The 13,702-nt window shown below is 23.7% G+C and overlaps 1 protein-coding gene across 2 annotated transcripts in view; it reads left to right on the forward strand.

Annotated features, from left to right (window-relative positions):
* LOC112594170 (prothoracicostatic peptides) overlaps nucleotides 1-13,702 on the forward strand; it is a 32,892-nt gene extending 19,190 nt beyond the window's left edge. The window contains exons 2-6 of one of the 2 annotated variants that reach the window (XR_003114641.1): nucleotides 7,754-7,893; nucleotides 8,606-8,863; nucleotides 9,031-9,180; nucleotides 11,699-11,791; nucleotides 13,490-13,702. Coding sequence is in view for 1 of the 2 variants with exons in the window: in XM_025338826.1 (XP_025194611.1) it covers nucleotides 7,774-7,893; nucleotides 8,606-8,863; nucleotides 9,031-9,172; nucleotides 11,699-11,791; nucleotides 13,490-13,536 (660 nt within the window). In the remaining variant the exon portion in view is untranslated. The remainder of the gene's footprint in view (nucleotides 1-7,753; nucleotides 7,894-8,605; nucleotides 8,864-9,030; nucleotides 9,181-11,698; nucleotides 11,792-13,489) is intronic. The other variant, XM_025338826.1, reaches the window with a different exon arrangement.

The following is a 13,702-nucleotide window of genomic DNA, read 5'->3' on the forward strand; positions in this document are numbered from 1 at the left end:
TTTTTTTTACCTTTAAATTTAATATATTTAAATATTAAAAGTATAAGATATTTTTATTCAACAAAAGCATTACATCATTTATATCATAATGTTTAAATAAAAAATAAGATACTGTACATAATAACATACAGCCACATTGATAATATAGATAATGCAAACTGGTTTATAAAAATGTTATAATTATTCTTATATACTACATAAATTATATTTTAATGAGAGATAAATAATGATGATCATTACTTGTTTATATTAAACAATTAACCTTTATGAAATAGTAATCAAGCTTGGAAAAATGCCAAAAATAAAAATACATATATATATATATCTCATCCGAATTATAATGTGTATATAATTAACGAGTACCTCCTATATTACAAGATCACAAGTTTAAAATGTTAAATTATATTTTTGTTTATTAGTTTAAAAAATTATAAATATGTAATTGAAAAATGTATCGTAAATTAGTACTTTTTATTTATTAAATATTCATTTCATTTTTTTCACAATCAGAAATTTTATTTATACTGCTAACTTAAAATGTTATTATACAACATTGAATTAAAAAAGATTCATACTATTGAGTAAAAATTAAAATTTCATATTAGCCGAACGAAATGAAACAAATTAACTATGCATTGCTTAATAAATCTAATAAATTTTTAATAGGTAAAAATTATAATTTTTACTCGTTATTATATTAGTTTTGTGTAAATAATTTTCATATGGAATGATTAGAATCACGAATAATAGATGAAAGACAATTTATTATAAACTACACAACGATTAACAATAATTATTATCATTTGTCGTAGTTTGTAAAAATGTCCATTTATTTTAACCCGATTAAGCGGAATGATTACAACAAAAAATGTAAACGTTGTAAACACGAAATTGTCCTGCTATTTTACCAGATAAAAAAGTTTTTGAAAAAAAGAAACAAATTAAATTAATTATTGAATTTATTGTAGAAAGTTTTTTAATTCTACTTTTACCACTGAATTGAAAATAAAAGAATATTTCCATGAGTTATTTTCATTGTAATTATGTGTAATGCTATAATTATAACTATACAGTAGAAGGGTGCATGTTGTAGTAGGAACGAAGAATAATGAAAAAGTTTCGAAATAATTCCAAAAAAAAACTAATTGGATGATGGGTCCAACAATTTTTTCAATTACGGTAGTATGCTCATTTTTAAATTAAAATTGTTGCGTATTTATGTTTGTCTGAATCACAGAAACCATTAGGTTAAAAAAAAATAAACCTAAACAAATGAATGTGACAATGATTAGTTTCAATGAAAATGAATTGACAAAAAAATGTTTTTAGCTTATACTTTATTCTTAGCATATTAATTTAAAGTGCAGGTAGGTTAAACCTAACTTTTTTCTCAATCTAATGGCATATAAATTATACGAGTATAAATACAGAAACTGAAGTTAAAATTTACTTATACTGCTGCCCTACAATATATATCTCTAATATTATCATATACATAGGTATGTTAGATAAGTCATGCATTTGATATTTTAAGGTGTAAGTGAATTTTGTAACAATAAAAAATGGATGCTAAAAAAGCTAAATTATTAATTAATTGTTTAAAAAAGTTAATGAAAAATAGTAAAAAAAAAAAACCGTAATTATTCAGAAATAATATTAAATTATACAAGTATTATTTAAATTTGTGGTTTTTGTAGATAAAAAAAATATTGTGTTGCAAATTAATTTTACTAGATTTTTCTAATTAAATATTAAATTGTTATTATCATATTATTTGCTAAACTCATATTTTTATGTTTATATTTATATAATTTTATTTTTCATAATATATAAATACATCGTTTTGTTTAAAGGATTTTATAAATATTCTTTTATTTTTAAAAAATAAATAATGAAACTAATGTACCAATACTGTCATTTTAGTGAAGGTATCCGATATATTTATTAATCTTTCAGTTATTATTAATAAACCATTTATTTTATTTGTTTTCCTTTCAAATTGCAGGGCGATTATCTCGGTTATGTTTTTATTTATTATTAGGGCTAGGATTTATATGCAATAAAAAATTGTAAAATATGTACTTAGCTTATTAAAAATATGCAAAAAATATGCATTTATACTATAAACGCAAAAAAATATGAAATATACACTTAAAAAAATTCATATGTTTTAAAATTAATTAAATAATATTCTTATCTATTCACACTATTCTAATGTATTACACAAAACAATTACATGGTGTTTTAAATTTTCAAAACTGGACAGTCTTTAGTGAGACCTAAATATAGGTATACTTTAAATAGGTATTTTTGAACAGCGTCAATGCATACTGTTATAGTGTTATATGATAAAAACGTTTAATAACCAAATATACCATAAAATATGCATTTATCGCATTTTTTTAGTCGAAATATGCAATAATATTAATTTTATTGAAAATATGCAAAACTATGTAAAATAAAATCACCACTGTTTATCTCATCATGAGGTAATTCGTGGATATTACTTACAAAAGTAATAATCAGAAGTTGCAAAAAAAATATACTGTTGCATATAAATCCTAGCCCTATTATTTATTACCAAGTTATTTCACACGACCCTTTTTTTTTTTTTTTAATAAACATGACATTTTATAATAATTGTTCACTTGGTAAATTTCGATTATTCTATCATTTCAGATTTTTCATTAAACATTTTAAATATCATTATTTGTGATTGATTTTTTTTGTAAGCCAACAATATGTATGTTAATAAATATTTATGCTTCCTGTTTAGTATTACCTTTGTTTTTCTCGTGTATATATATATATATTTTTTTTTCTTAAACATTCTAAGAACATATACTTATAGAGTTTCTGTAAATGATCAAACTTCTAAATTTACGGGTTGAGTGATTTTACTCGTTTTTCTCAAACTTTTACTTCTACATTCGGCGTAAGGTACCTATACCATCAAAGATCAAACTTTATATTTACCTACCTTTTAAGTTATATCTGTATACTTTTACAAAAAAACAGTTTAAAATTCAAGTGATTAAAATGTTAGCACATTTTTATACGTATAGTTTTTCAATATAGATATGCGTATTTAAATATTGGTATCACAATAACTATACTCGTATAGTTACATGATATACTATTATGAATATATTACAACTATATTTAATTAATTATAGGTTATAAACATCTATTATAATTTACCGATAGCTAGTCATAATTTTACAGATTTCCATTTAATTTGATATACTTATAAAGAATATAATATGATAGAATACCTACTCAAATAGAGTACTACCGATCTTTATATTGTAGATAATGTTGATTTATATCTTCAATCCACCCTTACATATAGTATCTAAATATTTAAACACAATCGATTGCTTTACATAATTACGTCCAAAAGAGTAATTCACAATTATTACTATCTCTTATATTTTTTAGAAAGGTTATTACCTATCATATAAATTATATTAACTAATTAAAAACCACGTTACATAATCTATCATGCACTAGTAATTTATAACTTATAAATACTATTACGAATATTTTGAATTATATTTACATTACATATTAGATGCTTATGTTTTAATATGCAAGGCCATGCAAATTGAGTTAATAATAATTAACTTCATTACATTTTGAAAAAAAACATTTATTATGTAATTACCTATTTTTATACAAGAAGATATTAAGTTATACATTGATGATAATCATAATAGACTTTAAATCTTGTATTGTCGGAGCATAAGTAAATTGAATGCAACAGGCAAGATACAATAATAGATACTTGACTTGATAAATGAAACAACGATTACTGTACATACGTACCAATCGTTTTCAATATATTATTAATTTGTTATTAGGTACAGTTTCAATGTTGCACAATTTCCAACATGATACACCATTTAAATAATTATTAACACATTTTATACTATAAAATAGGGAAACAAAAACAAAGGAAAAAATCAAAAAAACAGTCCGATAATTGAATCACTCAACTTCACTCGATCACCATATTTTTACAATAATTTATTTTTGATTATTTTATTAGTGATCGAATGATTAAAATGTACCTATAGTACTAAAATTATTCCACAAGTATTAACACAGTTATTGAATAAAAATAATAAAACCACATTGAATACCTCAAAGAATTTATATTTATAGAGTATTCATAAATAACAAATAATGTTTACTATCAAAATCAAACGTACGTTAGTACCTGACTACCTGACGTAATTTATCAAAAGAAAATAGAAAAAACACAACGTCATGAGTTACGTTTAGAGTATTATTTTTTCGTGTAATATGTTACGTGGAAAAAGTTCTCAAGCGCATGTGAACTTTTTTTTTGTACGTCAAACAATATAAGCGCATTCATCACTGCAAACGGTTTGCATCTTTTTCGCATTATGCACACCACCGTTCCCCTCCCAATCACCAATCTTCCAGATGCGGTCCCGCCGACACTTGCAGGCCCGCACGCACGTTGCTTAATACTGCAGAGATTTAAAAATTATTATCAATTTATTTACGAAATGTTACTTTTTATGATTATTATTTTTTTTTCTCGTCAACTGCCGAAGAGATAGTGTTTCTTACAATACAGATGACCTATATGGTGGGCAATGCGAAAAACAGGTTACGCGGGACGTTAATTTACCGATGCATTTCACTTTCCATACTTCTTTGCCATATAATTTACCATAATAATATAATGTGTTATTAAATTGTTGTTTACTGCTGAATTATGCTAAACTATGTTTATATGTTTAAACCGTAAATTTTACAGATAAATTATGTTTTACGATATAACATACTTTTCTTATGTTTTTTTCCTATGCGTGTAAAAATACACAGAATAATAGTAAATGTATGTAAAATAATACCATTTACTATTTAATGTTATACTTGTTTAAACAAACCGACGAAATAACATAAAACAACAATTCCGGTGGTTATAATAGTTCTTTGTTGTTGTATTTTTATAATGAATTTATCTACATAATATTATTGTCGAGTGTCAAGTATAGGTAAACGTCAATACAAAACGCAATATTATATCATGGCGTTTATAAATAAATATGCAAGTGCTAAACGATAACATTTTATTTTGTTTAAACTGTTTTATGTTTACTAAAATTTAACGATACATAATAATGTTTGTTGAATTAATTAATAAACATGTATAATTGCAATATTATGGCGGTACTGTAACAGGTCCGGCCATTAACCAAAATTAAATATTAATTTTATAAACACGGACGAAAATACTAAAGCTCATCTATCAGTAGGGGCATATGTAAAGTAGATCCCCCTATGACCTTTTTTTAAGTTATTGTGATATTTTTATTTAAATTTATTATAATATTATTTAGACGCCATTTAATATTTATTGTATTCAATTAGACGAATTAATAAAAATTATTTAGTATATATTATGTAGGTTTAGTATTTAGTAAGACAAAAGGAAACAACATTTATTATTCACTAAAAACAGAAATACGTCTTGGCAAAATGTAAAAAATAGTTTTGCATTTATTGAAAGCAAAATGTTTAAAGCTAAAAACTTTCTAAAATACTCGAATAGTTAGATACCATTAAACTTTGTAATACTAATATATTTACTAACATATTATATTAATTATTAAAATTTTTTTATTCATTTCCTATGTCAATAGTTAAACCTGAACGGATATTTTTTTTGTATTAAAATGTTAAAATGTTGAAAATTATTTAAGAAATACCAAGAGAAAATTAAATGTTTGTTTTTCAAATTTAATGAGTAAAAAGTTAGTAGATAATTTAAATTTTGTACAAATTACTGTGGACAGTCTACATAATAATTATTAATGATGATCAACTGTTCATTAAATAGGTATTTAAATTTTAAATAGTGCTACTATATGTAATTGTGTTTATCTAAAACTATCTCAATGCATTTACCAGGATAACAATATAAAAGTAAATTTTAAAAACTTTGGATAAGATATTAGTTGAATGATTAGATAAATGATTACTTTAAATTAAACTATAAAATTTGATCACAATTCTTTCAGTTTTAAAGTTTTTTTTTTTTTTTATATTGATTGTAGGTAAAGCATTGCTGTATGATAATATATTATACAGTCGGCTATTAAATGTATATTTTATGTTGTGTACTAATGTTAATACCTACTCACATTTGGATTGTGTGATATAGTTAAATTATAATGATATGTTATACGAATAGTAAACTCATATGTCATCGGTTTTTTTTTCCATAAATAATTTTATAATCATCAACTATAAGAAATAAATGTGTATACGCCCTTGCAGTGATTGACACTGTATGACAGGACAGCCCTCCATGTTTAAACAAATATCAACTAACAAACAAAAAAATAACCTAAATAAATATTAAAAACAATGAAAATTTCATTATCGTGTGAATGATTTATTTAAAAAAAAACCGGACATTGAGAAATTGAAAGAAAATGCAACCTAAGTAAACCAAAGTAATTATCGTAATACATAATTATCAAATAGCTAAAGAATTTTACTAGTTTATAAAATGATGTTAAAAATATATCTTTTTAGCCATAACTCTATATAATAGCAGGTAGTGTATATATAAAATTTACTTTTTATATTTTTAATTTTATGATATCGTTAAGCTATATTTTATAATATGTGATTTATGTATACTATAGTATAAGTAATAATAATGACAATAAATTGTAGATAAATATAAAATAAACATAAATTACACTCTTTTCAATTATTTTTTATACATTTATTTAACAATTATGTATTATTTTACCTAAAATAATAGTCATTAGTCGAAGAGTAATAGGTAATGACAATAAACAATCCAGTTTTATGTTTTCTTTATGCAAAACATACTTACTTACCTACCTATATTATTTATTCTAAATGGCCTATTTAATTTAAATGAAAAGATTTGTCAAGAGTTTGAATGTAAATATACTTATACTGATATGTTTTGTAAATTGATGATTAACTTAGACAACTTTAAAATTATTATAATATTATACATACAACATTTTTAATACTAAGTGATGGTTTCTATTTGGAAAAATTACTAACACGGTTATCAATACAAGAAGATTGGAAGCACGATAAGAATATTATACTTATAAACGTCGTGATTATCATATTAATGAGGTTTTTTATTTGCTGATTGCCTGGTTATGATAATATTTAGTAGCTATTTTATACATTCAACTTGATTCACTTCAACCAATAAATTCAAAAATGTATTTAAAAAAAAAATCTGATATTTTGGTAAAATAATATAAGTAAATGAAAAACAACTGATTAAAAACAGAAAAAATAAACGTTTGATTAAAAAAATTAAAAATTGTGTAGTAATATACTGTTAAAAGCACCTCAAATTTAATTTAAAATATAATAAGTTTATGCTTTAGTCTATTTAAATAAAACCCATTAAAATATAAAACATTTTACTAAAATAAAATATTATTTATATATAAATATGTAATGAATGCTAGACATTTCTAATGTTGGTTTTTATTAATGACAATATTTATATATGCATTGTATGTTTATAGTGGTGATAAGTATGGTTTGTTTTTACATGAAATTAAATATAATATTATGTTTTGAGTATTTAATCGTTTAAATAATAATTTATAAGTTTCATAAAATTTACTTTTAGTTACAATATAATATTCATAAATTATAAATTAGTATTACCAGCGAAAAAGACTATTTTACTTATTTGTTTTAGGAAATAACTTAAGTGGCGGAATGCAGAATGTTTTAAGGAGGATAGCGGCCACATTGGTTATTTTATGTCCAGTAATTGTCTTTTCAATACCGGAATCTGCTATTCAAGCATCATCAATCAAATCAAGTCAATCTGAACAAGTAAAGAAATATCATTTTGAATCAATTTATATTTATACTTTGTAAAAGTAAAATTAACTTTTACCTTTTAATAACCATTTAACTAAAATTCTTCAATTTAAAATGTATAATATATTCACGGAAACCACTTTTAAGCATACTTACAAAATAAATACAAATGTAGTCATCAATAAAAGTGTATCGTTTTATTATACACTAAGTTCTGATAAATAAAATCATATTATATATCTACAAAAATCATATTATATATCTAAATTGTGTTATAACTTAAGTTTAATATGTGAGCACTAGTAATAGTGAAGCAAGTATGTTTACCTTGTCCTTAATAAATATATTGCTTTCTTAATATATTACATTTTTTTTAAATATAGTGGTACAACAATTGATTTAACTTATTATTTTTACTTTTATTAAAAAAAGAAATCTATTTCTATGTTTCAACAAAACAATACACTTCTTAATAATTGTTATGTATATTTACTCAGTCATATTTATTTTTTTTCTTTGAAAAATATCCACTATAGTTATTTATTTTTAGTAGTTTATAAGAATAAAATTATAGATGTATGTATGAATACAACTATGTAAGTTAAATAACATTCAAATGATTATTAATCATAGTACTACACTTTAAACATAATATTAAATAGTTCTATATTTTAATAGCACACTTGTATCAAAGTATAATATATGTTGGAATAACTGTATATAGGATAACTCGGACTATACGAGATCTTTTGACGAAGATCAAGAGGAAAAACGGGCATGGCGAGATTTGCAGACGGCTGGTTGGGGCAAACGTGGTTGGCAAAACTTAAAAACCACGTGGGGCAAACGGGCACAAGATTGGCAGAATTTACATTCATCGTGGGGCAAGAGGCAAGGCTGGCAAAAATTACACGGTGGATGGGGAAAACGTGGATGGAAAGATATGCAGTCCGGAGGCTGGGGAAAGAGGTTTAAGGATCAGGTACGTGTATTTTGGTATTAACGTGTAGGTCGTCGTTCAGAGTTATATGATTTACAGTGTATGCTTGCAGTATTGCACTTTCACATATTATTATTGTTGACGTCAATTAAATATTTATCATGCATAGTAATGATATAATATAATATATGATTGTTATTTTAATATAGCCTAGAAGTGATCAATTATCTCAGTTTGACGAATATTTAAACAAATACGAAGACGAAAATCCTAATGAAGCAGAAAAACGGTCATGGGACAATTTCCAAGGATCTTGGGGTAAGAGAGCAGCTGATTGGACAAGCTTTAGAGGTAAGCCGGTAAGCTAAACATTTTATTTAATTTAGTTTAAGCCAGATCTTTATTTTTATTTTATTTTTTTTTTTTATTGAACTTAAGCTTCGGCGACTAAGGCCATTAGCTATTGTAGGGGTTATGAACTGTGGTAGGGGTAAGGTTGGTATGGTAGGTTGTTTTTTTTTTATGATTGTTACGGCTGATAGTAAACACACGTGTATGTGTGGCAAGGTTTTTAACCACTATGATCCCGGGTGGTCACCCATCCGGAAGCTAGTAGCTGTGGTCGTTACTTACTCTCAGTCGCATTCCGCGGCTGGTAGCAGCCAATGCGCCACGTCAAGCCACCAGATCTTTATTGCCGATATGTTAAATGCTGTAATTTACAATAAAATATTATAATTGATCTGTTAAGGTTTGCTTTTATTTATTATTCATTTAATATAATAAATAATCTATTGATCTTTTTAAATATAAAATCTATTATTATTTTTATCATTTGAGCAATAATTAATTTGAGTTCCTAATTTAATTACACATTATATGCGTATATACATTGCGTATTACATACATTAAATACGCTTTAATGTATTATCAAAATGAATACTATAGTATATATACGCACCATAGTATATAGGTTTTTATAAACTACAACACAATGTTGCTTAAAATATTCTTTAATTATCCAATATTTTAATTTTTAAATGCAACTACCCTTAGAGAATTATTTTAATTTTAAACAAAAATACATATTTTTCAATACGTTATAAATTATATATACAAAATACAAATACAATTAAAAATAAGACAATTATACATGTTTCTCATAAATTTGTACCTACTTATTATTCAGCAAGATTTAAATATTTAACCATTAAAGGGGTTTCTCAAATACCAAGTAGTTCTTAAAAAGGTTTCTCTAAGCTTCTTGAAGATTCTAAAGACTTTCCGATTTCAAGTATTTCCATTAGGATAAATAACAAAACTGTCAATTGTACCTCATAGTTATATAATTATTAATTAATTAGGTTATATGAACGGTAAATTTTAATTTTAATAATAACTATTAAAATTTACTAAGTCATTCATTCTTTTTTTTCATCGGATAAAATAATTACTTATATAATAAAACATAATGTTAAAACAATAACTTTTTATACATGGTTTCTGAATTAAAGTTAAGTAAAAGCTTCGTAAATTCCATGGCTCCTATCAGAAACCTCCAACTGAAAGCTTAAAGAAAAATTATTTTTGGATTACATAATATGCTATGAGAGTTTAAGACTGAAATTAACTATAAGTGATATTTTGAATTAAAAGGATTATGATAATCTTCATTTAAACAAAATCATCTTTAAGCATTCAAATCTTTCGTGTTGAAATCATAGTTATTAAAATATTAGGTTATATTCTATTAACATGTTGTGCTTATGCAAAACTATGCAAAATATGTTTACAAATTATTATGCTCTACTTCTGCATTTCAATATTACATAATAATACACATATTATAGCTAAATTATTATTTCTCTATTTCACCGTATTAATATATTATTACCATAACATAATAATTGAGCTAAAACCTTTTATTTGTAATATTTTTTAAAAATAGAAAAATACATTCCGAAAAAAATGTTATCAAAAGAAAAATTATATAATAGGTTAATGATTGTATTGTTGATTTTTAACACAATAACTTTAATACAGAAATAGTAAAACTAAAAATAAATTAATATTAAATTAATTTTTAATTAATTTTTATAGATCTTAAAACAAATTAACTAATAACAATTAATGTTTAGAATTTTTTTATGTTATTAATAGAATAAAAAATGTTTAATAAATATATACTCTAAACGTAAACAATATACATTGCAGTGTCTCAGGTGTTTTAATATAGTTTTATAAAAATTATACTTTTCAATTGGCTAATAATTTTACAGCCGATTAGTTATAGATAATCAAAATGATATTATTTGTATTGTTACATTGCATTATGTAGTTTTAATATTTTGAAAATATATTATTCAACATAATTAATACTTATAAGTCATTATTTATACAATAAGTTAATGTACGTAAGAAGTACAGATGTCCTAGATAGAAAAATATTCATAGCATATTGGTGGTAATATAAGTAAACAAGAGTATACTTTTGATTATATTCATTATAATATACATCACATTAACATATGGAATTTAATATAAATTAACGTTTTAGCCATGAGGGATGTATTTATATTTAAACTTGAATTATAATGTTAATATTTAGTAATGCTATACAATAATATTATGATGTAATGTGTATAAATATTTAATGTTTTCAATTTATTTAATATCAAATTTTAAATGATAAGTACTTATACTGGCTGCAGTTGCTAATGGTGGGCAACTTATCAACACAATACTATTTTAATGTGTTGTAAGTGTAAAATAAATAGATTAAACTTCTTACGCTGAAGTTTATTATACGCAGATATATTGTAAATAAAAAAAAAAAAAAATGAATAAATAATAATAATAATCTTTGTGTACAAACAGGTTCGTGGGGAAAAAGAAATCCCGTGGACTATATGAACGAGTATTCAGGATATGGAGACAGCGATAATTACAAAGCTTATATTTTTCCGTCAGGTAAATTATGTTTAAATTGAATACTTGATGTATACCTATTCGTTTACAATATGGGTTTGAAGTCGATTGTCACGCTTGTAATTTGAATTGAAAATATGTGTTAAGCACCTGCTATTAGACATAGTCATTTACAACAGGTGTATATTATTTTATTCAAAATTAAAGTTATTTATTAACGGTTTCAAAAGAAAATTATTAAACAGTTATTCAATAAATATCATCATATATACTCCGGTATAATTAGGTATTATTGTATCTGCGATAATAATTGCTTAATTTTAATATATAAAAACAATAAACTTAAAATTAAGAGTAAAAAAATATTTTGAATATTTTTAAATGTTTTAAATAATTTAAAAAAATGTGTGTACCTATCATTTTTAGGTGTTAAGAATGCTGTAAAAATTTAATTTTATTCGTAATTCAATTTCTATAGAAATTAATTATTAGTGGAGACAAAAGGTATTTTAAAAAACTCATTTATGAAATTCCCCAATGGATTCCTAGAAAATATGAAAAATTGTAACTGAATATTGCTTGACAAATCTAGATTTAAATCCCGACTGAGAGCAAAACTTTTTATATTTTATTACATACTTGAAACGACTTATTGTTCAGACATTTTAAATTTTAATTCCAAATACTCTAAGAAATTTAACCATATAACGTGATATCCATTAAAGTATTACAAACATTGACATCAGATTTTTTTTTTAATTACATAGAAACTTTTTTTTATTTTTACAAATAATGAAATAACTGTGTAATTTCATAACAATATCATATTTAAATTTAAATTTGTAAAAGGTTCATATCCGTGATTATTTTACTTTACGTTTTTATCTATTTTATAAAATGTTCAAATTTAAATTTATTAATTTTACGCTGGTAGTATTTATAACTTAATTTTTGAAAAATCCAAATGATTTTTGTCTTTTTGGTCTGTTATTTTTCTCATTTTCAAGTCATATTACATAATTATAATTTTCTCAGACTACATGTATCTTATGTCTTCTTGCTATTTCTTCTAACCACTTAAAGTCTAACTTATTCTTAATCGAGTGCGCATCATAAGACACTTTGTCTATCGAACCATCAATGAAGGCTTTAATAAACATGTTTAGTTCTTATACGACAATTATTCATGTATTATAATATCATCGTATGAAATCATATGAAATCTCATCTTTTCACATTTCTTTTCAAAATTTTCATTTACGTTTCCCATTTGCAAACATTTTCACTTTCAATATTCTGGAAAAGATAATATAGTTTGAGGTGTGTAACTCACTCATTCGCGATTCTATACTAACCAAAAACATAATCTACCTAGCTCATTTTCGATTACGCATAAGATATTAGCGTATTTAAAGTGAACGATAATTACTAATTACTTATATTTACCAACTATTCATATCATAATTTCGTCAACTCTAATTCCACACAGATTTAATAACACAACTTCGATTTCGCTTTCTTTTAATTCTAAAAATCTTACTTTTTGTCTCCCAATACCGTCTCCTGGCTGAATCAAATGACACTAATCAGTTTATATTTCACTTATATATATAAACTATAAAAATCTTGTTTTATTTTATACTTACAGTAATAAATTACTATTATGTTAAAATAAAGTAATAGTTTAACTAAAATATTTATTTAACATAAGCATTGATAATTATATATTTTATATTTCAGGTTACAATAGTTATTTACCCAACTTCCAAGCGGAATACGAAAAATGAGACATAAATTCTCAATTTTTGAAAGTACTACCACAAAAAAATATTAACTATTAGCCCTAAATTTACAGACTATATACTATTACATCAGATTGTGAAATAAAATTAATATATTATGTACCCATGCCTCCGTAATAATACTATTACATTCAAGTAATCAATTAAAAAT

The sequence above is a fragment of the Melanaphis sacchari genome, unplaced genomic scaffold, assembly GCF_002803265.2.
Source record: "Melanaphis sacchari strain LSU unplaced genomic scaffold, SCAv2.0 Contig221_pilon_pilon, whole genome shotgun sequence".
NCBI lineage: Eukaryota > Metazoa > Arthropoda > Insecta > Hemiptera > Aphididae > Melanaphis > Melanaphis sacchari.